Source organism: Lolium rigidum, chromosome 1, assembly GCF_022539505.1.
Source record: "Lolium rigidum isolate FL_2022 chromosome 1, APGP_CSIRO_Lrig_0.1, whole genome shotgun sequence".
Classification (NCBI taxonomy): Eukaryota; Viridiplantae; Streptophyta; class Magnoliopsida; order Poales; family Poaceae; genus Lolium; species Lolium rigidum.
In genome coordinates, this window is record NC_061508.1 from 114,306,115 (window position 1) to 114,333,326 (window position 27,212).

General features: G+C 45.9%; 2 protein-coding genes and 1 pseudogene across 3 annotated transcripts; 2 read left to right on the forward strand and 1 right to left on the reverse strand.

Moving 5' to 3' along the window:
* The first annotated feature begins 5,523 nt into the window (after window positions 1-5,523).
* On the forward strand, window positions 5,524-6,618 carry LOC124680314 (annotated as a pseudogene).
* An 8,666-nt stretch (window positions 6,619-15,284) lies between these two features.
* LOC124660095 (protein-L-isoaspartate O-methyltransferase 1-like) lies at window positions 15,285-17,734 on the forward strand. 2 transcript variants are annotated; one of them, XM_047197914.1, is made up of 4 exons: window positions 15,285-15,502; window positions 16,097-16,385; window positions 16,777-16,941; window positions 17,279-17,734. In XM_047197914.1, the coding sequence occupies exons 1-4, from the start codon at window positions 15,455-15,457 to the stop codon at window positions 17,527-17,529; spliced, it is 753 nt and encodes a 250-aa protein (XP_047053870.1). In that variant the 5' UTR covers window positions 15,285-15,454; the 3' UTR covers window positions 17,530-17,734. The 2 variants fall into 2 exon arrangements, with proteins under 2 accessions (XP_047053870.1, XP_047053939.1); XM_047197983.1 differs by having other exon boundaries at window positions 15,285-15,460.
* A 155-nt stretch (window positions 17,735-17,889) lies between these two features.
* On the reverse strand, window positions 17,890-19,944 carry LOC124659988 (31 kDa ribonucleoprotein, chloroplastic-like). Its single transcript, XM_047197823.1, has 4 exons — window positions 19,520-19,944; window positions 18,964-19,065; window positions 18,349-18,630; window positions 17,890-18,236 (listed from the first exon to the last, which is right to left on the reverse strand). The coding sequence occupies exons 1-4, from the start codon at window positions 19,919-19,921 to the stop codon at window positions 18,174-18,176; spliced, it is 849 nt and encodes a 282-aa protein (XP_047053779.1). The 5' UTR covers window positions 19,922-19,944; the 3' UTR covers window positions 17,890-18,173.
* Between the last annotated feature and the right edge of the window lie 7,268 nt (window positions 19,945-27,212).

A 27,212-nucleotide genomic window follows, 5' to 3' on the forward strand; every position in this document is an offset into this window, starting at 1 on the left:
GATAGTTTTTTTCGTGATAACTCACAAGTGACGAAAAAAAATCCCAAATTCCCATGAAAGTCCAAATAGCAGGCAACGACAAAACAGTTTTTGACCCGCGACTTCAAATTTCAAACAAAACCGAGGCTTGTGTGCCTCATGCTTGGGTGCTTGCCTGCTCTATATAAGAACCCAGCTGATCGGCATGGTTACCACGCGAATTTTTTTTTAAAATAATACGAATTTTTTATTTAATTCTACGAATAGCGCGCGTTTTCAAATTTTTCCAAAAGTGTGACTCGGTCGGATGAGAGGAGGCCGATCGGCCGGCAGCAAACCGACTGGGTGTCGGCTGCTGTCACCGAGCAGTAGTGCCTCGACTCGTTGGTCAGCTCGCCGACCAATCGGCCGATAGCCGACCAATCGGCCGATAGCCGCCTAACCGGCTCGCTACAAACCAATTGGTCCGCCACAATTGCATCGATTTATTTTCTTCATTCGCAAGACACGCTTAGGGTTAGGAGAGTACCGATACATACTTCATACATAAAAGTCTCGATACATAATGCATACATAAATATTTGATACATAGATACATAAATATCTCGAGATTATGGACGGCGTCCGGGGTTTCGTGGGGGCGGCGTAGCACGGGGTGTCCAACCGAACCTGTCCGGAGCCCCGGTTATGCGAGCGGGGATCCGAGAACCGGACTCGGGGTCGTATCGTGTCTCCTGTGTGGGCTCGGTGGAGGAGTCCGCATACCGACATAGTTCCGCTCGCGTGCCGTAATACTCCATGTGCTCGTGGATCCCGATCACTAGCTCCCCATGAAGGATTGGACGCAGCAGTGCTGCGTGTATCCCGTGCCACGAAACATAAGTGATGTCAAACTAAGTGGAGTATAGTTTATATGGAACACAATATATAGAATACTACATACCCCGTGTGTATCCTCGCTCCTCCCATGAAAGGGGCTTGCCGCCGCCGCCATCGGTCGAAAGCAGCTTGTCGCCGATAGTACCGCAAGTCGTCGAAGGAAGGAGTGTGATGCTGCTGCCACGACGAACCTCCCGCCCGGTCGGGAGGTGGTGGTCCGGGTGCCGCCGTCGGCGTGAGACGAGGCCGTGATCCGTGTTGCTGGTACCGATAGTCGTCGACGGAAGGAGTGTGCCGCCGCCACGACGAACCTCCCGCCCGGCCAGGAGGCGGTGGTCCGGGTGTCACGGTCGGTGTGAGATGTGGCCGTCGCCGCCGCCGTGTGGAGGGTCGCGGTGGAAGGAGGTGGTGCTGAACGACGCCGGAACTACGGCTGCACGTGATAGCCGAGTAGATCCCGCGTAGCTTGTCCTCGAGTCGTCTCAACCATGACACATGTTGGTCACGCTGCAGAAGAGGCGCACTGGACACTTGACGTGTGTACCGAGCGACTTCATCCTGTAAGTCTGCAGTCAGCTGACCCTGAAAAATGATGGTAGCATATAAATCGTAGAACCCAATAGATAAAAGACAAGTATGATGGTGGAATAGAAAGTTATACGTACCGCATACTGTCGACTACCGGCTGTGGACTGAATCGGGTACATATCGTGCATAGACGCAGGTGGCGCCTCAGCTGGATCAGTCGGCTGGATGAGGCGCACTCGCGTGGCTGCAGTGTACCTCGCAGATATGCGTCAAACTCCCGTGGGTCAAACTGCTCATCGTTCGGCCGTACGTGTGTTGTCGCGCCATCCCACTCAGCAACATACGAGCCAACGCGCTCGAAGCCACCATGTCGAGGAGTGGCTAGTACCCTTCCTATTGTACCTGCAGAAAATAATTGTGTCGGTTAGCCGAACCATGATGAACAATCTTAAACTTAGCGATGCTCGAACTTACTTGTGGACGTAGGCAGGGAGAGGCGCTATCGGTGGTGGAGGATCGACCACCTGCCGAGAGCCGAACCGCCTCATGATCCTCTCGTCGGGACATTATCTCAACGGACACATCGAAGATGATCTTCGACCGTGTCATCCAAGACGCACAATCTCTATAGCAGAGGTTAGAGATCCCGCCGGGGTACCTTGCATGCACGGCGGCGGCCATATAGGGCTGCCGGATCACCGCCCTATCATCGAGCACGTCGAACTCGCTCGGTGAACGCAGGGTAGCAGCTTCCCGACCTGGTCGCGAGCAAATCGTCTCTGCGGAGAGAAATAGTCGTACTCGTGCAAAACTATAAATTACGCAAGAACTATGTTGTACGAGCCTACATACCTCGCGACGTGTCCAAAGTATGCCGAAAGTAGGCATATCGATGTGGTCCGGATCATCCAACTCGTTTGCCCCGAATGGGCGCTCAGCATCTATGTCCGGCCGACCAATCGGGAACCTCTCCCAGACCACAGCCGCAAGAACAATGGGCAGCCAAGAAGCCCGGACTTGGGGGAGACAAGTGTACAAGCATTGCACAAACCTCGGTATGTGGCCGCTAGAACCGCGGAACCCCAACTCCGCCGTATGATGTCGTCGGCGGTTTGTGCCTCTGCTATCTCCAAGGCAATGGGGATGAAGCGCCATCGATGGTGGTCCGATGGTTCTCTCGTGAACATGACCTTTCCAAGCAGCCACAATATGTACGCCTCGAGACTCCTAGTGATCTCGTGCCTCACTCATCGGCGGTGTGAACCGTGAAACCTACAACCATGAAAAAAAAGATGTTAGTTAGAACAACTCAATAACCATAAATAAATTTGTTATAACAATGGTTACCTCGAAGTTGAGTAACCAGTCACACTTTGGACCGTGGTCCTCACGAGAAACTCGGTCCGGCCCGCACGAGTTCCCTCAAAACGTTCGGGCATTTCTTCATCCCAACGCACCGGTTCCGCCAGCCGGGCCTATGGGCTGACCCGCCAACGGTAGGCCCAGTAAGAAAGACACGTCCCGGAGAGTAGGGGCCATCTCTCCCCATCGAAAGTGGAACGTGTGTGTCTCGGGCCTCCACCGATCCACCAGGCTGGTCGAGAGGGAGTGGTCCTGCTGAAGGCGCTTGATCGGTGTGCCTGCTCGCTCACCGATGACCTCTGACCTAGTGGCCTCAACCAACCGTGCAAAAGGTAGAAGTCCAGCCCACTTCAACCTACAAATTCATATAAGAATCAAATTAGTATGTGCCAGTACTTCAAATTGAATATACCAAATAAATCGCACAAACCTCTGAACCCAACCGGGGTGTATCTGCCAATTTTGATTACCCCCGCGTGTCACCATTGGTGACAAGCTATGAGGGTTGGCCTCTAGCTTGGCCGCACGGTGCGCCCGCTCAATGTCCCTATTGAGCAATGATCTTCCTGCCATTTCTGGAAACAACAAAACATTCGTTATTACTCATTACAAATGATAACATAACACGAGATATAAATTATTGTAACGTACATGACCATAATTTCACATTTGAAATTGCAAAGTAGTTCCATACTTATTACAAATTCATTGTTCAAGTACATAAATTCAAGTAACATAGTTTCACATTTGAAATTGCAAAGTAGTTCCATACTTATTACAAATTCGTTGTTCAGTACATAAAATTGCAAATAAGTTCCAAAGTAGCGCCTCGCCGCCTAGTTTCTTCCACTATTTCAGTGTACAACAGCCGAGCTATGAGATTAGACGACAGGTTGCAATGATCATTGAGGATACTTGCAAGCTCACAACTATGTGCCACAAAGTCGCTCACACGCCATGTTGTGTCATACTTAGGAACATACCCATGCACCCTTCCGGGACAATTGATGTCCACACATTCCATCGTCAGGAATTTTCCAGATGACACGGTTGTTCTCAGCTGCCTCTGACTCACCATTGCCCACTTCATTATTGCATCCCGCATATGTCGCTTCGACGGAAACATGGCCCCTACGGCGACATTGTTCTGGTGATACTCCCGAGCTAGAATCAAGACCATCGTTGATTGTCATTGCGGACGTAAAAGTTATGATTCCATCTCGCTCGGAATAGGCACCTCCTCCCCATCATCGGACTCATCGGAATCATCGCATCACTTTCACCTTCTCGTATCTTCCTCTTCCATCCGGTTCCGGCTGTATCCATTTTCTTCGTCACCATCAACCTCACCGTCTTCTCCACCGTAACCATCACCCTGGCCGATATAAACATCTTCCGCATGGCTGCTCTCGTTCGTGCTCGTAACCACCGCCACCGCCGGGTGCTTCACCGCTCCGGCCTGATTCGTAACCACCTCCTCCACTGTAACCGCCTTCAGGAGGCGCTACCTCCTTCTCCACCGGAAGAACTAATGCCACAGGGTTAGTTCCTCTCCTTTCAGCCCCTTTTAACCAGCTCACCCACTTAGAGGTATCATCTACAGGCCTCAGATACCACGAAATGTTTGATATCGACTTAGTCCACAATGCATGCACACCCACTGTGTGCACTTCAAGATTAAGCCCGAAACATTCTCGTCAACCGAGTCCTTCACCTGCTCAATTGTCCATGTTCTAGGAGCAATCATCTTCATCTCTACAGATTTGAACTCACTCAGATTAACTCCCATTTCATTTGATCGGACACTATCCATACCATAGTAAAATACTATCTTCACTAGACCTGTCATCTTTACTCACCTAAAAAAAATTCCATCCGCGTCAACTACTAAAACCAGCCCACATAAATACACTAACACTAAAACCAGCCCACATTAACCTACACAGCTTAACACTACTATGCAAAGATTAGGATTTACCCTTGTAGCGTGAGCAGCCTCTCCAACTATAGCAGCACGAGCAGCACGAACAGCACGCGGCACCTCAGCGCCACCACGAACCAGCAGCAGCTCAGCCCCTTACACCACCACCAACCTCCACCACTTCATCACCATTGCTGCTAAACAACACCACTAATCCTCTCCAAAACCTAACCCATCCGTAGATCGAGCTTCCCTCAACTAATAGCAGCAAAATGTTGAAGTTTTATTGGCTAAATCACTAGGGATCTGCGAAATATGCTGAAGTTTTCGAGCTGTTCTTGTGCAGCCAGGGAAGAAAGCATGCAGGAAAGAGAGAATGGAAGAAGAGAGGAGAGAGGAGGAAGAAGAAAGAAGAAAGAAGAAAGAAGAAAAGGCGAGGGTGGCCGGGAGCGCGTGGCCGTGTCGCGTCGACGAGTGGCGCCTGCGCGCGCGCGTGGCCCGGGGCCATGCCACCGTTTGGAGGCTACCGGCCGATCGGTCTGCGGCAGACCGACAGGGTCCTGTCCTCCCGACGGCGTCCGCCGGGCCCCACCGCGCCTGCAATCGGCCTCGCTGTGGTCCGATCGGCCCGCGGCAGTCCGATCGGCCTGCTCTCATCCGACCGAGTCACACTTTTGGAAAAATTTGAAAACGCGCGCTATTCGTAGAATTAAATAAAAAATTCGTATTATTTAAAAAAAATTCGCTGGTTACCACAACCCGTCCATCACTCATCTCACAACACAGCTAGCTGACTAGAGTTAGCTTCCAACAAACGTACAGACATACGGAGCAATAGCATTGCAAAGGTGACAATGGCGAGAGCGCTCGTGGTGACTGCCGCCATGACCTTGCTGCTGCTGGTCTTTCTGTTGGCCGCGCCAGCGATTGCCCTGGACTTCACCGAGAAGGACCTGGCGTCAGAGGAGTCCCTGTGGGCGCTGTACGAGCGGTGGCGCGCGCAGCACACGGTGTCGCGCAACCTCGGCGACAAGGCGCGCCGCTTCAACGTGTTCAAGGAGAACCTGCGGCTCATCCACGAGTTCAACCTCGGCGACGAGCCCTACAAGCTCCGGCTCAACCGCTTCGGCGACATGACCGCCGACGAGTTCAGCCGCGCCTACGCCTCCTCCCGCATCGCGCACCACCGCGCGTTCCGCGGGGACCGTACGAGTGGCGACTTCATGCACGGCGCCGCCGCAGCCTCGAGCCTCCCGTCGTCGGTGGACTGGCGGGCGAAGGGCGCGGTGACCGGCGTCAAGAACCAGGGTGGTGCGGCAGCTGCTGGGCCTTCTCGGCGGTCGCGGCGGTGGAGGGCATCAACGCGATCCGCACCAGCAACCTGCTGTCTCTGTCTGAGCAGCAGCTCGTGGACTGCGACACGTCCGACTCCGGCTGCAACGGCGGCCTCATGGACAACGCCTTCCAGTACATCGCGACTAACGGCGGGATCGCCACCGAGGACGCGTACCGGCCCCTACACGGCGCAGCAGGCGTCCACCTGCAACACGGCGCCGCCCGACGTGGTCACCATTGACGGGTACCAGGACGTGCCGGCCAACAGCGAGGCTGCGCTGCAGAAGGCGGTGGCGGCGCAGCCCGTGTCCGTGGCCATTGACGCGAGCGGGTCGCAGTTCCAGTTTTACTCGGAGGGGGTGTTGGCCGGGAAGTGCGGGACTGTGCTGGACCACGGAGTGGCGGCGGTCGGGTATGGCGTCACCGTGGACGGCACCAAGTACTGGATTGTGAAGAACTCATGGGGAGCGGACTGGGGTGAGCAGGGGTACATTCGCATGAAGCGGAACGTGAAGGACAAGAAGGGACTCTGTGGCATCGCCATGGCGGCATCCTACCCCGTCAAGACATCACCCAACCCCAAGCAGGGAGGCGTCCTCCGTGATGAGCTCTGATTAAAAACTAAAAACCCCATAGTATAGCCATGGTAAGGGGTTTATATTACTCTAAAATAAATAAATAATGTAGGAGTATCATGAATTCACGATGAATACATACTGGTGATGCCTGTCAATCTATCAGTTGTAATGTTGTTTCGACCTTATACCTACAAAGTTTTCATTTTACATCCTGCCTTTTTACATGTGGAATGAAAGTCGAAATGTTCAGAATGTTAACTGAATGTTCAGAATGATCAAGGGTTCATTACTCGAAGATAGTAAAAATAATAACTATGAATACATCACATTTTGTTGCACCTGTCACATGTAACGTGGTTTCCACCTATATACACGATTTTCATTTCGTTAAGAGTCTTCACGTTACATCCTGCCATCACTAGATGTGAAATTCATAGCCGCCTTACATTTGAAATTCCCAATGCCTTAATTTGTTTTTCAAATATATATGGCTCGTGTTGTGTGTAGCAGCCAGCAGAAATGGAAAAATATTGGTCGCCTCTGAAACCATCCGATCCACTTAATGCCTTGTTTATTTCTAGTTTACTTAAGTGTATTTAATGAGATTAACGAGAGTTATACTAAATCCCAAAAGATTTCCAATACTTCGTTTATCAAGCCAAATTTGGTTGGGATACTCACAAGATATCCCTACAACCCGCCTTATTTTTGTCCAGATTTAAAACTTTCCACCATACAAGTGTATTGGGGGTGGAAGATTATTTGAGGGTTGAAGGAGATTGGGTGAAAAAGAAGGATTCATCAAAATCCCTCCCATCACCAAACCCCTTGGGGTGAAAATACCAGAGAAGTAAGCATGGCCTAAGTGAGCGAATCCCACGCGGGTGGCCATTGCAATAAAAAATCTCCACATGTAACACTTTTTACATATGTAACATTGGCTGCAACATATGTTTCCTATGGTGTTAGTACAAGTGTGAAAAAATGCCATATTTCAAATATACCCATGTAGGGAAAAAAAATGTATGCAATAGAAATGTTGGATTTGTGTACCGTTGTTTGCAAAGAAAAAAGGCAAACACATCAAAAAAAATCATCATACACAACATCACGTAAACATGTTGGCAACATTGGACAAAATCCTCTTTAGCATATGCACTGTAGCATTTTACCCGTGCTTGCACAACAAAAAGAATGCACACATCTAACATTTTGAAACACTTCTTGCAATAATAGAAAATTCTGCAAAAAAAAAAAGCAGACCCCCACTGTCAACCACGGAAGGACCGCCATGGATGTTAGACCTGGAAGGCTACAACTCTAGCATGTTGAGACCCGTCACAGCCAAATTAGGATAACCCAACGAATTCCTCCACAGACATCATCTCCTCTAAGGTCGGTGGCACGTGGGGATCTTGCCTTCCATGGCGCCCATGGCAAACTTCCTAGCCTTCGCATGGTGAGCGTGCGGGAGGTGGCGGCCAACCTCACCAAAACGCGGTGGCACTGACTTAACACGTAGAACAACAACAATGCATGCATTTGCAGTAGACGCGGCCATGAGCGAGGGAGCATCAATGGCGAGTGATGCAACAAAAACGACAACCAATGGCAGAGGGGTTCCAAGGGAGGAGGATCCAGGGAGTGAGAGCGGAGCGGGAGTGATGAGGGAAGGATAAATAAAGTAGTGCATGCACGATGACGAAGGAAGTTTAGGGACAAAGGCAGCATGAGGAACCGGTTAATGATTCAGCTAGTTGACTTAAAACATTTTTTTAATATGTATAGTCAAGAATTTTCATGAAAATTTAATAGAAACCAAGTCCATCGAACTTACAAAAGTGTAAGAATATTACAATATTTGCACCATTTTTTCTTACTTCATGAAGTATTGTTGTCGAGAATACTTTTATTAGGAAATGGATTGTTCCCTTATTTTTTCATAAAGTGGATTTTGTTTTCACTGAAATGGAATTTCTTTGACTCGCCAAAGCCAGCAAAAAATTAAGCAGTAAAGCTTTCTTTATTACTCATTTATCTTAGGTACAATAGATGCTAGGGATTGCAAGAGCCACACGTGGTAATCTAGAGAACCGCGAGCTAGATAATGAGCATGAACATTCCATGCTCGGCCTTCATGAATAAAGCATGCCTCCATGAAGGCTTCTTTTGTACTGCTAATTTCACTAAGACCAACATCATACTTAAGGACACACTTATCCTTCAGTGCGTTTATCACCTCCTAATAGTCAAAGGATGGCTCAAACCTTGTTAAATGAAGATCAGTAGTCAAGGCCTTCTCGACATGCAATAGCTTTCAAGGTCGTGACAATCGTTAGGGTTTTTAGGTTGGAACAACGTGACCCGTTAGGGGCGTCGGCTACGTGTTTATATAGATGGAAGAGCCCCATCGTGGCATTGTACAGGGACACCGTATTAGAGTACTACTCCATATACGTGTATCAAGAAAAACAGAAAACAACCTAAAACAAAGTATGTTTAACAGCCCCCCTTAATCACAACCTTGTGAAAGGTTGAGATTACGTCTGAATTCATGAAGCTCTTTTACAGGCAATGCCTTTGTAAATCCATCAGCCACTTGATCCTTGCTAGATATAAATTTGATATCAAGACGTCTCCCTGCAACCCTTTCTCGAACAAAATGATAATCTATCTCTATGTGTTTGGTTCTAGCATGAAACACAGGATTAGCTGACAGGAAAGTAGCTCCCAGATTATCACACCACAAACATGGTCGTACTCGCAGAATAACTCCAAGCTCAGAAAGTAAAGACTCAACCCATATCAACTCAGTTGTAGCATTGGCTAAAGCTTTGTACTCAGCTTCTGTACTTGACCTTGACACTGTGGCCTGTTTTCTAGCACTCCAAGAGATTAAATTTGGTCCAAAAAATATAGCAAACCCTCCTGTAGACCTTCTGTCATCAAGATCACCAGCCCAATCCGCATCTGAAAAGGCACTTAACAAAGTGGAAGAAGACTTCTGAAAAGTAAGACCAACTTTTAAGGTACCTTGAACATATCTCAATATTCTCTTTGCAGCTGTCCAATGAGCAGTTGTTGGAGCATGAAGATATTGACAAACTTTATTAACTGAGTAAGCAATATCTGGTCTGGTTAAAGTAAGGTACTGTAATGCACCAACAATACTTCTGTACTGAGTAATATCATTAGAGCCAAGAGGAGAACCAATTGTCAGTGAGAGTTTTTCAGTAGCAGACAAAGGAGTAGGCGAAGTAGTGCAATCCTTCATGCCAACCTTTTCTAGTAGTTTAGTGGCATATTTTTCTTGTGTAAGCAGAAGTCCATGAGCATCTCTTTTTACCTCAATTCCCAAGAAGAAGTGTAAATCACCCAAATCTTTAAGAGCAAAATCGGCATTCAGATCTTGTAGAAGAGCAGTTATTGCCTTGCTAGAGGAACTAGTGACTATGATATCATCAACATAAATAAGAACATATATCATGATGCCGGCCTTATTATACAAGAACAATGATGTGTCAGCTCGAGAAGGAAGAAAACCAAGAGCTTGCAGCTTTGCACTTAACCTTGAGTACCATGCACGAGGAGCTTGCTTTAGACCATACAGAGCTTTATCAAGTTTGCATACAAAATTAGGAACTTGAGCATTTTCAAAACCTGGTGGTTGTCTCATATAAACCTCCTCTTCCAGAACACCATGTAAAAACGCGTTCTTGACATCAAGCTGCCTTAGACTCCAACCTCTGGAAACAAAGAATCGCCGTAACAAGCCTGATAGTGGCTGCTTTGACCACAGGGCTGAAAGTGTCCTCATAATCAATACCATATCGCTGCTTAAACCCCTTTGCAACTAGCCTGGCCTTGTACCTATCAACAGTACCATCTGCATTTTTCTTGATGCGATACACCCACTTGCAGTCAATAATATTTTTGGTATGATGTGGTGCAAGGAGATGCCAAGTTTTATTTTCATGAGAGCATTGTATTCCTCCTTCATAGCATCACACCAACGCACATGTTGAGAAGCCTCTGAAAAAGTGTGAGGTTCTCCTGTAGAAGTAAACAAACCATATCGTATAGTACCATCTGTATACTTTTTCGGTTGACGAATACCTCTTTGTAATATAGTGACTGGCGGAGCTGGCGGAGGTGGCGGAGGTGGCGGCGCTGGCTGAGAAGTCTCCGTATCAGAGGAAGCAGCAGCCTCCACAGAATCCTCAGGAACAGCGCCCAAATCTTCGGCAGAACCAGGAGAACCTGAAGCTGTATGGGAATCAGGAATATCAGTTTCAGGGTCAGAAATATCAGCATCAGACACTGGATGATTTTCTCCCTCGGAATCCGTGCGTGCAGCACTGCACGGGGACAGGGAACGTGTCGGGGTCCGCGCAGATTGGTCCAGGTCGCGGTCGACGTGCCGACCACGTATAGGCGAAGCAGACCGTGGCGGGGTCAGCTCCAGGGAACGGGAGACGTGGCGGGACGGCGACCACGAACGAGCCCGCCCATGTGAACGCGACAGCGCCTGGGAGGGATCCGACGCCGAGGCCGCAACAGATGTCGGTGGCGTCTGATCCAAGAATCTGGTCGGCGAAGCAACCTCGGGATCAGCAGTCCGAGCAGGTGAAAACTGTTCTGAACGCTGAGTGCTCAGTTGTACATCATTTTGACTCAGATTTTTTTCTGTATCTTGCTGCTGTGCCGTAGGCTCCACTGCAACCCTGTCAACATCAGTGGTGACAACAGGAATAATAGGCAAAGACATAAAGGTATCAATGTTAGCATCCCCATGAGACAAAGAAGTAGAAGATGAATCAGTGGGAAGAAGCAAAATTTCACGACGAAGACGGGAGCCAGCATTTGGGTTTAGATCAGCAAAAGGAAACACATTTTCATCAAAGACAACATCTCTAGAGACATATACACGACCTGTGGAAGGATCTAAACACTTGACCCCCTTGAGTCGAGGACTATACCGAGAAAAACACACCGAGTAGAGCAAAAAGCAAGCTTGTGATTATTATAGGGACGAAGGTTGGGCCAACAGGCACAACCAAAAACTCGCAAGGCCTCATAGTTTGGAGGAGTGTGAAGGAGACGCTCCACAGGTGTATCATGATCAATGACTTTACTTGGTAGAAGATTGATGAGAAAAGTGGCTGTTAGGAAGGCTTCATCCCAAAATTTCAAGGGCATAGAGGCATTGGCAAGAAGAGCAAGACCAACTTCAACTATGTGACGATGCTTGCGTTCAGCAGACCCATTTTGTTGGTGTGCATGTGGACAGGAGACATGATGGGTAATGCCAATCTTTTGAAAAAACCTGTTGAGTTTTTGATATTCACCACCCCAATCAGTTTGGACAGTAACTATTTTTCTATTGAATTTGCGCTCAACTAATTGTTGGAAATTTTGAAAGACCTGAAACACATCAGATTTCTTCTTAAGCAAATAGATCCAAGTAAATTTACTGAAATCATCAATAAAGCTCACATAATATGAATGTTTTCCAACAGATACAGGTGCTGGACCCCATACATCTGAAAAAACTTGTTCCAATGGAACAGTAGATACACTAGTAGAGACAGGGTATGGTAACTGATGACTCTTAGCTAGTTGACAAGAATCACAAATGTATGGGTTTATTTCAGGCGAAAAAGAAATCTTATATTTCCTAAGAATTTGCTGAACCACAAACGAGGATGGATGTCCTAAGCGGCGATGCCAAGTGGATGAAGATGGCTTTATTGTAATGAAAGCTTGCTTGGAAGACCCAGTGGAGAATGGCACCAATGGGTAGAGACCTCCATAGCATGGACCCTTAAACAGAATGCTCCCGGTGGCTTGATCCTTGATAAAGAAGAAAAAAGGATGAAACTCAATGAAAACATTATTATCAAGAGTAAGTCTATGAACAGATATAAGATTTTTTGAGGCACTTGGGACATGAAGGACGTTTTTGAGGTGTAGATAATTATGGGGAATACGTAACAATGAATTACCAATATGACTTATTTGCATACCATTGCCATTTGCAGTGTGGACATGATCACCACCGGTGTACTTCTCCTGAGTAGTAAGCTTGCTCAATTCACTTGTAATATGGTTTGTAGCTCCAGTATCAGAATACCAATTAGTGTCCACTCCATATGATGCCAGGTTGGCATCCTTGTCACCTTGATGGCCTTCATCACGACGAGTACCACCATCACGTCTGTCACGCTGAAACCTCCACCAACAGGCACTAGCAGGATGCCCATGTTTTGTGCAGATTTGACAATCCACATTGACATAAGGAGTGGGAACCCGATCACGACGGCGTCCATCATCACGAGGACCATCTCTAGGACCATCATCACGGCGACGGCGATCATCATAGCCAGCACGCCTGTCATCAAATCTGGGGCGTCTATCATCACGTCTGTCATCAGTTCTGGGACGCCTGTCATCACGCCGCTCACGGCTGTCATCACGCCGGTCACGGTAGTCGTCAGGGCGACGATCATCTTGGCGAGAGCCTGCAGTACGACGTGCCAAGTTGGCAGAAGAGGTAAAATCATCTTCAGTGGCATCACCGAGCTTATTCATCTGATCAAAAGACTGCAACTGGCTGAACAGATCAGTTAAGGTGGTGGAGGGATTTGCACGGACAGCAGTCTTCAGATTATTGTAGTTGCCGTCAAGGCCATGTAAGAGCGACCAAATTAACTCATCATCATCTAGCGGCTTCCCGGCAGCAGCAAGCTCCGAAGCAAGAATCTTGGCCTTGGCAAAATATTTCTCAGCGGACATAGAGCCTTTCTTGAGATCATTGAGGGCAGAACGCAGCTGTTGAGCCCTGGCCTTTGACTGCGTTGTAGTCAGGGAATTGATGGTCTTCCACACCGCAGCAGATGTCTCAAGTCCAAGCACATGAGAGAGCATGTCCGGGGACAGACAATTCAGGAGGAACCGCAGGACTTGTTGATCTCTGGCTATCCATGTATCATATGCAGGATTATCAACCTGCTCACTCTGGCCATCAGTGGTTACTTCGATGGTCTCTGGCGGCGCTGGTTCTTTGCCTTCGACGAGATTCAGGGCACGAGCACCCCGAAGAGCAGGAACAACCAGAGCTTTTCACACCAAGGCGTTGTCTCGAGTCAGCAGCTGGGCCGGGGGCGAGCCAAGAGCAGCAGCCAACGACGAGATCGTAGCAGAGGATGACGCCATCGACAGAGATCTGCAGCGAGAAACGACGGCGGGGGATGTTGTCTAGGGTTTGGCTTTTGTAGGGTTTTGTTGGCGGCGGCAGCAGTTGACGTGCAGCGGCGGCGATCTTTGTTTTGTTGTCTGGTTGTTTTGGAGGGCGGCGGCAGGAATTCCTACGGCGGCGTTTGTTGGCGGCGGCAGTTGATCTGCAACTCGCGGATTTGGATGGCGGCGGCAGCTCTGTGCGACGGCGGCGGCGATTTTTGTTTCGGCAGCGATGTCACTGAGAGGAAGGCTCTGATACCATGACAATCGTTAGGGTTTTTAGGTTGGAACAACGTGACCCGTTAGGGGCGTCGGCTACGTGTTTATATAGATGGAAGAGCCCCATCGTGGCATTGTACAGGGACACCGTATTGGAGTACTACTCCATATACGTGTATCAAGAAAAACAGAAAACAACCTAAAACAAACTATGTTTAACAGGTCGCGGGGGCGGATATAGCATGGCAAACTAAGGCAGATGATCCCAGATAAGTTCCATATTGTCTCCGACCTGTTGCAGCCACACCACCATGGTGCCACGTTAATCTTTGCATAGTCCCCACTAGGTGCAACCCAACGAGCTACCGCCGGTCGGACATGATGATCAACCGGCCTTTCCCGTGGCGGTGAAGCACTCATATATTGGTCTACCATGAATTCCTCCATGAACTTGAAAATCGAGAACGGGTTCTGGAAGATTAATTTCTTCATGGATGGTCTTGCGGCGAGCTAATCAAATAACGTACAATGCAACAACAGTTTGAGCAAGCTGGGATTGATTTCATGACTCGATCAAGAAGAATATCCATTATTTCGCATCTCGGCATTGGTTAGCGGATATGTTCTCAGCCAATTCTTCATCTAGTAAAGCTCATACGCTTCGTAACATTGCACAGTCCAATAAAGAGTGCCTCTAGTCACCATTAGCAAATGACGGAAACTGCATTCAGGGTGACAACCATATTTCGATGATGCCTAGCTGAATCTGTGGGGATACTCTGATGAGCTCGTCTCCAAAGTAATTAAGACACCAATTTTGCTAGGTACTTTCACTTTTCACATCTTACACCATTGCTTCAGCTCCACTGGTAGAGGATGAACTCGATTGTCTCGCCTCTAACCAATCTTCTCGAATCATCTTCGTATGGACTAAACTTGATAAGCATATCGAACAGTAAATAAACCCGTCTTCTCGAAACGCCAAGCCCAAAAATCCTCTCATGGGACTGTACATGATTAGGCCAAAGCTAGCAACTATGTTTTCATTTCCTTGGAGATTTCATTGTGTGTTTTTTTAGCGGAAAGAGACTTCATTGTGGTGTTTTTTTAGTGGAATGGAAGTCTTCATTGTGGTGTAGGCGGTGTCACGGCCTCACGGGCCCATTTCAGCCCTACAACGACATAGGCCTGCCCAAGCCCAATCAGTCGCAAAGCCAAAGCCGGAGAGAGAACAGAAGAGATGAGCAAGAGGCGAGCCGTGCTGCTCCTTGGGGAAAGATTCCGGTCCAGTTTCTTCGCGCACCACCGCGACCGGCGGACGAGCATCCACCGCCCCAGAGCCGTCGACTCCCCCCACTGCAGCAGCGCAGCAACTTATTCCTCCTCTAGGTCCAGAGCCTCTCCGCGCCCAGCCATGGAGGTACTCCGCTCCATCTTCTCCTGTCTCTCCTCGCCCCGCTCCGTAAGTTCTTCCTGGAATTGTCTGATTGCGCTGCAGCTGGCTGATTCGTTGATCTGGTTCTTGGTACCTCGAACCTTTGATCTGCAACTGTGAGAAGAGTTGGAGCGGAATTGGAGGGGAATCGTTTCTTTCTCTCGATCAAAGGGGCCGCTGGAATTGTTTCTTCGTTAGAAACTAGAGTTTGTATTGGAGGGGAATTATTAGGGCACGGCGACCAATTCTCACAGTGTCTCCTTCCTTCCGTACAAATCTTTTGTAGCTGGCGGTTTATGCACTCTGATCCGACTAAATCTCTTCAGACCCCTATATCCAATCTTAAGTGCGACCATCTTAAGGCTGGGAATGTGGATGGTGGAAATCAAACTCTCGATATCATCCAAATTAGTTAGAAGGGCGCCAAAACGCTAGGCTATTATAAGGTTTTTCTTGGTTGAAACCATCGTGCGTGCGAGATAGAAATGTCCTGATATGCAACGATCCATAAATTTCAGTTACTTTGTTGATCATAAGAGAACCAGTTTTCTTCACTAAATTTGCCACCGTTTAGAATGGGCAAGTCAGACTGATTACGTTTGTATCATGACTCTGCTGCAGGCGGCACTGACACACAATGGACTGTGGTCGAGCGGAGCTAGCGACAAGAACAAGGCCATGGTTGAGCAACTGCAGAGATACGGGGTAATCAAGTCGACCAAAGTCGCGGAGGTCATGGAGGCCATCGACAGGGGGCTGTTTGTGCCTCCGGGCGCTTCCCCCTACTTCGATAGCCCAATGGCAATTGGTTACAATGCAACCATATCCGCACCTCACATGCATGCTGCTTGCTTGGAGCTCCTGGAGGATCATCTGCAGCCCGGGATGCGGGCTCTGGATGTTGGATCAGGTACGTGTCAGACTTGAGTATACTCAAATCAGTTCAACTGAAATATCTGAAGTGAATTTGTCTGGCACCGTTTCAACTGAAGTATGGACAGTTTATGTTCATGTCCCATGTCATTTGGCAAATTGAGCAACCTTCATCTTTTAAGTTTTAAAGGCAGAGTAGTCTAGCAACAGACATATATATGAGAAAGCTGCCTAAAGTAAAATACATGAGAGGGCAGGTCGCCACATTTGACATGTTATATTCTCCTCTCAACACCTGCCTTTAAAGATTAAGTAGCAATTCTGGTATCTATCAGATCATATCTTTGTAAGTAATAGTAATACTATCTTGTTTTAGTGGCTGAAATGCTTAACACCTTGGTCCTGAACTCTTTTGGTAAATTTGACAGGCACTGGGTACCTAACAGCTTGCTTTGCACTCATGGTTGGACCGGAAGGACGAGCGGTTGGTGTTGAACACATACCAGAGTTGGTTGCATCTTCTACAGAAAACATCAAAAAGAGTGCAGCAGACCCACAGCTTAAAGATGGATCTCTCAGTATTCATATTGCTGGTAAGTAAACCAAGTCTGCGTTTTTTACTCATCTACTTTTCTTCTGTGTTACTGTTTGGTAAGATGAAAATATAGACTCGCAATTTTCAGGTCTTGTATGCATACAAAACTGATAGAAGAACCTAATCAGCTATATCTTACATGGGTTGCTTACTTTGATTTGGGGCTAAGTAACAATCTATTTTAAGCTTTGGAACGAATTTATTGTTTGAGCATACCATTGGTTGTTTCCTCTCCATTTTCCATGTGTTTGCCTACCCTTTTGACGAAAACCCATAGGAATTGTACCCATCTTACTATATTGTGTCTCAGACTATGTTGTTTGTAACTGATACAGATGGCAGGGAGGGCTGGCCAGAGCTCGCACCCTATGACTGCATCCATGTCGGAGCTGCGGCACCACAGATTCCAGAGGCATTGATCGAGCAGCTGAAGCCTGGCGGCAGAATGGTGATCCCAGTTGGGACCGTCTTCCAGGAGCTGAAGGTGGTGGACAAGAAGCTAGACGGCACAGTCAGTGTCAGAGATGAGACGTCTGTGCGCTATGTGCCACTCACTAGCAAGGATGCCCAGCTACACTCGAACTGATCGCCACATTCTGCCATTCCATGTGCCAATCAAGGCGCTATGTTTGTACATAAAGTTTATCCTGCTGTCAGTGTACAACTCTGGGGTTTGTGGATACTGGAACTTCATAAGTATTGAAGCATGTGTGTGTTTTGCTAAATGTTGTTCATGCTAGTATCCTCGTAGCAACTGCTCTCACAATGATATAATCCTCTTGTTACTGAAATTTTGGGTTGGCGTAAATTGACTTATCCTGTAAGCTTGAGCAATCCTGCATTTCTATGGTTCTCTTAAGAAATGTCAGGCTGTGAAGCGAACGTAATTTTGGTCAGCAAGAGTGCACCGTCTGCCGTGCTTTATGTCCTTTGCATAAATATCATATTGGCATTATCAAGAAAACCTTGGATTATCATGAGAACACTAGGGCATCATTACAGTAGCCTATTATAAGGTTTGAACTCATTGTGTATACAAGAAATTAACATGATAACTCAGCAGCAAAGAGAAGCTGAACAAAGAGCGGAGGGGAGAACCCGGCATCATGAGGCTAATGCAGGATTTGTAAGTGTCAAAATCAGCATCATTCTTCGGTAGTAACATTTCAGCATTGCTGTCTTATCTGTCCATGAGAAACCTCCAGCCATGCTCTCCAGATCTACGCCGAATTAGAAACCTCGCTGGGGTCGCTCAGCTGCAACATTCACTCGGAGTGGGCGGCCATCCATCTCCTAGAGTTCATAATAACAACAGATCAGCATCAGCCGGGAGAAAAGTATTTTGCTTCCATGCTGCAGTGGTGTTATTATGTATTTTTTCAGAAAGATATGATTATGTTCTCACCTCTCCATCAAGTGCCTCAATAGCACTGTCGAGATCCTCCTTTGAAGCCATAGTTACAAAGCCAAATCCGCGTGAACGCCCAGTTTCTCTGTCGTATACGACTGTCGCGTTAAGTACGTTCCCATGCTTGCTGAACAAGTCCACCAACCCAGATTCTTCCGCTTGCCATGGCAGGTTGCCAACATAAGCCCTGAAAGCAGATGCAAACTGTCGAGGAGGTCTCTCCACACGGGAACCCCTTTGAGCTGCTTTGTTTACATTCAGAAGTCTCCCGTTAATGTCCTGTTGAATAGAAGTTACCCAGTGAGCTATTCAGCACGGTATGCAGTTTATATATTCTGCTATACTCCCTCCGTTCAAAGAAACATGTCTTAGATTGCCAAAATTTGGATGTATCTTAGATTGCCAAAACATGTTTCATTGGACAGAGGGATTATTATGTACTGCAACTGAGTTGTTCATCAATCATGTTTTGAGTCATGTCAAGGCACATATGCATCACGATAACTTGAAGATATGCAAGTGATGGAAGATAGGAAACAAAAATTAATAATCTGTGGACTCTAGACACAATTTGAATAACTAAGTGAATTAGAAGATAGAAATGCAGCTCACGTAGCGGTTGAACGTCTCGATGGCTTTGTCAGCTTCCTCAATGGTGCTCATGGTGACGAACCCAAATCCACGGCTCTGGCCTGACTCTCTGTTGTAAATAACCTGGAGTTGAAGAAAGCCCCGTCAAATAAGAAACACAAACTGAGCACAGCACACCAACTGCTCGCAGCTGGCATGATGACATTGGGAGCTATAATTCAGTGGAAGGCACCCCCAAAACTGTATCAACTATCAAATACTGCACAGAATGTATAGACGTATACGCTTACACCACTCAAAATTAACATCTGAGGACACAAACAGGACTGATAAAGTAAAATCCCGACCGTTTGGTTTTACCAAAATGAACAAATTATCAAGGCACAAGTAGCTAACTAAATGCTAGTACTAAGCACAAGCGATTACTTGATTTTACTCTTTGCACGAAAAACCTCCAACCTCAAAAATAACCAGTTACCAGTTAATACAGGGTAATTAAAACCCATCACGTGAAGAAACGCAGGTTTTATTTAGTTTCTTATTACTAATTATTTTGGGTAGCGCGCGGTAGGCTCACCTCGGCGACCTCGACGACGCCGGCCTGGTCGAAGAGCTGGGCGAGCGCCTCGCTGTCGACGTCGTACGGGAGGTTCCCGACGTAAATTTTGGCCTCCTCGGGCGGCTCCGACGCGTAACCCGCATCCCCACCGGATGCCGCCGCCACGGGCTCCTCCTCCGGCACCGCCTCGTCGGCTTCTTCCGCGTCGGTCCAGTCGACGCTCGCCTCGGCGGCGTCGGATGACGCGACGAAGGGGGTGAGGGGGAGGCGGGGGCGGGTGGAGCGGAGGAGCGGCGCGCGGGAGAAGAGGAGCGGGAGGGCGGCGGAGGCCGGGGCGAGCTTGTGGTGGGCGGGGAAGGCGGGGTGGTGGAGGGAGGCGTCGGTGGCCGCGGCCATGGCGAGGGACATGGCGGTGGCCATGGTGGAGCGGGAGAAGGGGATAAGGGGGATACGCGAGGAGAGGAAGGGATTTGAGCTTGAGGTGCTCCGTGCTCTGAATTCGCGTTAATATACGCGCCGCTCTGGTTCAGGTGGCTTTAGTGGGCTTCTCACGGGCTTTTCCGTGAGCTTTGGTTTGGTTTGGTTTGGGGCTTTGTCCGAATGCAAGGCCTGATTGGTTGCTTACAACTCCATGGATGCTATTCGGGTTAATGTAGGGCTCGTTTGGTAGGGTGCATCCCTCTTGGCTCACATCGGATCAGCAATTTTCGGCTTGGTTGGATAAAGTGACGCCAAGCTTCTGGCGTACTCTGTGACAAGAGAGTGCCACAAAAGCTAAAAGACAGATTTTATAGGACAGCTATCCGACCTGCGACGTTGTATGGCGCGGAGTGTTGGCCAACGAAGAGACGGCATATCCAACAGTTAAGTGTAGCAGAGATGCGCATGTTGAGATGGATATGTGCAAGAAAGAATCAGGTACGGAATGATGATATACGGGAGAGAGTTGGGGTAGCACCGATTGAAGAGAAGTCGGTCCAACATTGTCTCAAATGGTTTGAACATATCCAACGAAAGCCTCCGGAAGCGCCAGTGCATAGCGGACGGATAAAGCGTGCTGAGCATATTAAGAGGGGTCATGGTAGACCAAACTTGACATGGGAGGAGTCCGTTAAGAGAGACCTGAAGGTTTGGAATATCGACAAAGATTTAGCCATGGACAGGGGTGCGTGGAAGTTAGCTATCCATGTTCCGGAACCATGACTTGGCTTCGAGATCTTATGGGTTTCAACTCTAGCCTACCCCAACTTGTTTGGGACTGAAAGGCTTGGTTGTTGTTGTTGTTGTTGTTGTTGGATGCCTAGATCGAGCCGCGTTGTTGCATCGCTGATGTCTACGGGAGCTTCTATTCTTGTAGACAGTGTTGGGCCTCCAAGAGCAGAGGTTTGTAGAACAGCAGCAAGTTTCCCTTAAGTGGATCACCCAAGGTTTATCGAACTCAGGGAGGAAGAGGTCAAAGATATCCCTCTCATGCAACCCTGCAACCACAAAGCAAGAAGTCTCTTGTGTCCCCAACACACCTAATAGGTGCACTAGTTCGGCAAAAAGATAGTGAAATACAAGTGGTATGAATGAATATGAGCAGTAGTAACGGCACCAGAAAAGTGCTTTGCCCAGGACGAGAAACAAGCGATAGTAACGCAAGCAGATAGTAACGCAAGTAAAACGATAAACAAGCAGCGATAGCGAGTATTTAGGAACAAGGCCTAGGGATTAGACTTTCACTAGTGGACACTCTCAACTTTGATCACATAACAGAATAGATAAATGCATACTCTACACTCTCTTGTTGGATGATGAACACCACTAATTGCGTAGGATTACACGAACCCTCAATGCCGGAGTTAACAAGCTCCACAATATTCAATGTTCATATTTAAATAACCTTAGAGTGCATGACGGATCAACACAACTAAACCAAGTACTAACATAGCATGCACACTGTCACCTTCACACTATGTAGGAGGAATAGATCACATCAATACCATCATAGCAATAGTTAACTTCATAATCTACAAGAGATCATAATCATAGCCTACGCCAAGTACTAACACGGATGCACACACTGTCACCATTACACCGTGCGGGAGGAATAAACTACTTTAATAACATCACTAGAGTAGCACACGGATAAATTGTGATACAAAACACATTGCAATCATAAAGAGATATAAATAAGCACTTCACTATGCCATTCATAACGAGTGAATAAGTATTCCGTGAAATATAGCCTAAGAGACCCACACGGTGCACACACTGTCACCTTTACACACGTGGGACAAGGAGTCTCCAGGAGATCACATAAGTAAAACCCACTTAACTAGCATAATGACATCTAGATTACAAGCATCATCATATGAATCTCAATCATGTAAGGCAGCTCATGAGATTATTGTATTGAAGTACATAGGAGAGAGATTAACCACATAGCTACCAAGTACGGCCCCGAGCCTCGATGGAGAACTACTCCCTCCTCATGGGAGACAGCAGCGTTGGTGAAGATGGCGGTGGTGTCGATGGAGGAGCCTTCCGGGGCACTTCCCGTCCCGGCGGCGTGCCGAACGGAGACTCCCCGTCCCCGGATCTTGGCTTCGCGATGGCGGCGGCTCTGGAAGGTTTCTCGTACCGTGGCTTTTTTCGTATCGAGGTTTTAGGTCAGGGACCTTTAAATAGGCGAAGAGGCGGAGTCGGAGGGGCTACGAGGCGGTGACACACTAGGGCGGCGCGCCTGGCTCCTTGGCCGCGCCGGCCCCATGTGTGGGCCCACCAGGGCTCCCCTCTGGTGGCTCTCGGGTGTTCTGGAAGCTTCGTGGAAAAATAGGATGCTGGGCCTTGATTTCGTCCGATTCCGAGAATATTTCCTTACTAGGATTTCTGGAACCAAAAACAGCAGAAAACAGGAACTGGCCCTTCGGCATCTCGTCAATAGGTTAGTTCCGGAAAACGCATAATAATGACATATAATGTGCATAAAACATGTAGATATCATCAATAATGTGGCATGGAACATAAGAAATTATCGATACGTCGGAGACGTATCAGCATCCCCAAGCTTAGTTCTTGCTCGTCCCGAGCAGGTAAACGATAACAAAGATAATTTCTAGAGTGACATGCCATCATAAACTTGATCATAATATTGTAAGCATATGTAATGAATGCAGCGATCAAAACAATGGTAATGACATGAGTAAACAAATGAATCATAAAGCAAAAACCTTTCATGAATAGTACTTCAAGACAAGCATCAATAAGTCTTGCATAAGAGTTAACTCATAAAGCAATAAATTCAAAGTAGAGGTATTGAAGCAACACAAAATAAGATTAAGTTTCAGCGGTTGCTTTCAACTTGTAACATGTATATCTCATGGATATTGTCAACATAGAGTAAATAACAAGTGCAATATGCAAGTATGTAAGAATCAATGCACAGTTAACACAAGTGTTTGCTTCTTGAGGTGGAGAGAAATAGGTGAACTGACTCAACATAAAAGTAAAAGAAAGGTCCTTCAAAGAGGAAAGCATCGATTGCTATATTTGTGCTAGAGCTTTGGTTTTGAAAACATAAAAAGATCATAAAAGTAAAATTTTGAGAGGTGTTTGTTGTTGTCAACGAATGGTAGTGGGCACTCTAACTACCTTATCAACCAGACTTTCAAGAGCGGCTCCCATGAAGGACGTTATCTCTACCAGCAAGGTAGATCATCCCTCTTCTCTTTTGTTTACACATGTACTTTAGTTTAGTTTTTCTTTATTTATGGATGACACTCCTCCCAACCTTTTTCTTACACAAGCCATGGCTAACCGAATCCTCGGGTGCCTTCCAACATTCACATACCATGGAGGAGTGTCTATTTGCAAAATTAAGTTGCTTACTAATAGATCAGAGCAAAACATGTGAAGAGAATTATTAATGCAAGTTAATTAATTGGGGCTGGGCACCCCATTGCCAGCTGTTTTTGCAAAATTATTTGGATAAGCGGATGAGCCACTAGTCCATTGGTGAAAGTTTGTCCGAAGTAAATGACAAGATCGAAAGATAAACACCACATACTTCCTCATGAGCTATAAAACATTGACACAAATAAGAGGTGATAAATTTTGAATTACTTAAAGGTAGCACTCAAGCAATTTACTTTGGAATGGCGGAGAAATACCATGTAGTAGGTAGGTATGGTGGACACAAATGGCATAGTGGTTGGCTCAAGGATTTTGGATGCATGAGAAGTATTCCCTCTCGATACAAGGTTTAGGCTAGCAAGGTTATTTGCAACCAAACACAAGGATGAACCGGTGCAGCAAAACTCACATAAAAGACATATTGTAAACATTATAAGACTCTACACCGTCTTCCTTGTTGTTCAAACTCTTTACTAGAAATTATCTAGACCTTAGAGAGACCAATTATGCAAACCAAATTTTAGCAAGCTCTATGTATTTCTTCATTAATGGGTGCAAAGTATATGATGCAAGAGCTTAAACATGAGCACAACAATTTCCAAGTATCACATTATCCAAGACATTTTATCAATTACTACATGTAGCATTTTCCGTTTGCAACCATATAACGATGAACGAAGCGGTTTCAACCTTCGCCATGAACATTAAAAGCTAAGAACACATGTGTTCATATGAACCAGCGGAGCGTGTCTCTCTCCCACACAAGCATTTATTCAAACAAAAACACAAACAAAAGCACAAAAACAAAAACAAACAGACGCTCCAAGTAAAGTACATAAGATGTGACCGAATAAAATATAGTTTCAAGGGAGGAACCTGATAAATTTGTCGATGAAGAAGGGGATGCCTTGGGCATCCCCAAGCTTAGATGCTTGAGTCTTCTTGAAATATGCAGGGATGAACCACCGGGGAATCCCCAAGCTTAGACTTTTCACTCTTCTTGATCGTAGTATATCATCCTCCTCTCTTGACCCTTGAAAACTTCCTCCACACCAAACTTAAAACAAACTCATTAGAGGGTTAGTGCATAATTGAAAATTCACATGTTCAGAGGTGACACAATCATTCTTAACACTTCTGGACATTGCACAAAGCTACTGGACGTTAATGGAACAAAGAAATCCATCCAACACAACAAAAGAGGCAATGCGAAATAAAAGACAGAATCTGTCAAAACAGAACAGTCCGTAAAGACGAATTTTAAAATGGCACCAGACTTGCTCAGATGAAAATGCCCAAATTGAATGAAAATTGCGTACATATCTGAGGATCACTCACGTAAATTGGCATAATTTTCTGAGTTACCTACAGAGAATTAGGCCCAGATTCGTGACAGCAAGAAATATGTTTCTGCGCAGTAATCCAAATCTAGTATGAACCTTACTATCAAAGACTTTACTTGGCACAACAAAGCAATAAAACTAAGATAAGGAGAGGTTGCTACAGTAGTACCAACTTCCAAGACTCAAATACAAAATAAAAGTACTGTAGCAAAATGAACACATGGGTTATCTCCCAAGAAGTTCTTTCTTTATAGCCATTAAGATGGGCTCAGCAGTTTTAATGATGCACTCGCAAGAAATAGTAGTTGAAGAAAAAGAGAGCATCAAAAGGCAAATTCAAAACAAATTTAAGCCTAACATGCTTCCTATGAAAAGGAATCTTGTAAATAAACAAGTTCATGAAGAGCAAAGTAACAAGCATAGGAAGATAGAACAAGTGTAGCTTCAAAAATTTCAGCATGTAGAGAGGCATTTTAGTAACATGAAAATTTCTACAACCATATTTTCCTCTCTCATAATAATATCCAAGTGGCATCATGAGCAAACTCAACAATATAACTATCACATAAAGCATTCTTATCATGAGTCTCATGCATAAAATTATTACTCTCCACATAAGCATAATCAATTTTATTAGTTGTAGTGGGAGCAAATTCAACAAAGTAGCTATCATTATTATTCTCATCATCAAATATAGGAGGCATATTGTAATCATAATCAAATTTATCCTCCATAACAAGTTTTCAATGGTGGCAAGTCGTGCATGTTATAGATTTTCTTAGGCATAACGTAAATACTTGCACCAAGATCACATAAAGCATTACAATCAAAGTCATTGACCTTCATCTTAATGATGGGCTCCCAACCATCCTCTAGCTTCCTAGGAATAGAAGCTTCGCGTTCTAATTTCTCTTCTCTAGCTTTTATGAGAGCATTTGTAATATGTTTCGTGAAAGCCAAGTTTATAGCACTAGCATTAGGACTCTTAGCAAGTTTTTGTAAGAACTTTATAACTTCAGAGATGTGGCAATCATCAAAATCCAAACCATTATAATCTAAAGCAATGGGATCATCATCCCCAATGTTGGAAAAAATTTCAGCAGTTTTATCACAGGCAGTTTCAGCAGTTTTAGCGAGTTTCGAGGTAGTTTTTCGCGCTTTGCATTAGAAGTGGAAACATTGCTAACACCAATTATTTTACCATTATTAGTAGGAGGTGCAGCAACATGTGAAGCATTAGCATTGCTAGTGGTGGTAATAGTCCAAACTTTAGCTATATTATCTTCTTTAGCATTTTCTTCTTTCTCCCACCTAGCACGCAATTCGGCCATCAATCTTATATTCTCATTAATTCTAACTTGGATGGCATTTGTTGTAGTAACAATTTTATTATTATGATTTTCATTAGGCATAACTTTCGATTTCAAAAGATCAACATCAGCGACAAGACTATCGACTTTAGAAGCAAGTATATCAATTTTCCCAAGCTTTTCTTCAACTGATTTGTTAAAAGCGGTTTGTGTACTAATAAATTCTTTAAGCATGGCTTCAAGTCCAGGGGGTGTGTTCCTATTATTGTTGTAAGAATTCCCATAAGAATTACCATAGCCGTTGCCATTATTATAAGGATATGGCCTATAGTTGTTACTAGAATTGTTCTGATAAGCATTGTTGTTGAAATTATTATTTTTAATGTAGTTTACATCAACATGTTCTTCTTGAGAAACCAATGAAGCTAACGGAACATTATTAGGATCAACATTAGTCCTATCATTCACAAGCATAGACATAATAGCATCAATCTTATCACTCAAGGAAGAGGTTTCTTCGACGGAATTTACCTTCTTACCTTGTGGAGCTCTTTCCGTGTGCCATTCAGAGTAATTAATCATCATATTATCAAGAAGCTTTGTTGCTTCACCAAGAGTGATGGACATAAAGGTACCTCCAGCAGCTGAATCCAATAGGTTCCGCGAAGAAAAATTCGATCCTGCATAAAAGGTTTGGATGATCATCCAAGTAGTCGGTCCATGGGTTGGGCAATTTTTAACCAAAGATTTCATTCTTTCCCATGCTTGTGCAACATGCTCATTATCCAATTGTTTAAAATTCATTATGCTACTCCTCAAAGATATAATTTTAGCAGGGGGATAATATCTACCAATAAAAGCATCCTTGCATTTAGTCCATGAATCAATACTATTCTTAGGCGGAGATAGCAACCAATCTTTAGCTCTTCCTCTTAATGAGAAAGGAAACAATTTTAATTTTATAATGTCACCATCTACATCTTTATACTTTTGCATTTCACACAATTCAACAAAATTATTGAGATGGGCAGCGACATCATCGGAACTAACACCGAGAAAATTGCTCTCGCATAACAAGATTTAGTAAAGCGGGTTTAATTTCAAAGAATTCTGCTCGTAGTAGCAGGTGGAGCAATAGGTGTGCATAAGAAATCATTATTA

What these genes read in the sequence shown, in the direction of transcription:
- LOC124660095 (XM_047197914.1), top strand. Translation starts at nt 15,455, where the DNA reads ATGGAGGTACTCCGCTCCATCTTCTCCTGTCTCTCCTCGCCCCGCTCC. An exon ending in GGCTCTGGATGTTGGATCAG is followed by an intron (nt 16,386 to 16,776) that starts GTACGTGTCAGA and finishes TAAATTTGACAG; the next exon opens with GCACTGGGTACCTAACAGCT. An exon ending in TCTCAGTATTCATATTGCTG is followed by an intron (nt 16,942 to 17,278) that starts GTAAGTAAACCA and finishes TAACTGATACAG; the next exon opens with ATGGCAGGGAGGGCTGGCCA.
- LOC124659988 (XM_047197823.1), bottom strand. Translation starts at nt 19,921, where the DNA reads ATGGCCACCGCCATGTCCCTCGCCATGGCCGCGGCCACCGACGCCTCC. An exon ending in GCGTCGTCGAGGTCGCCGAG is followed by an intron (nt 19,066 to 19,519) that starts GTGAGCCTACCG and finishes CTTCAACTCCAG; the next exon opens with GTTATTTACAACAGAGAGTC. An exon ending in TTGAGGCACTTGATGGAGAG is followed by an intron (nt 18,237 to 18,348) that starts GTGAGAACATAA and finishes TATGAACTCTAG; the next exon opens with GAGATGGATGGCCGCCCACT.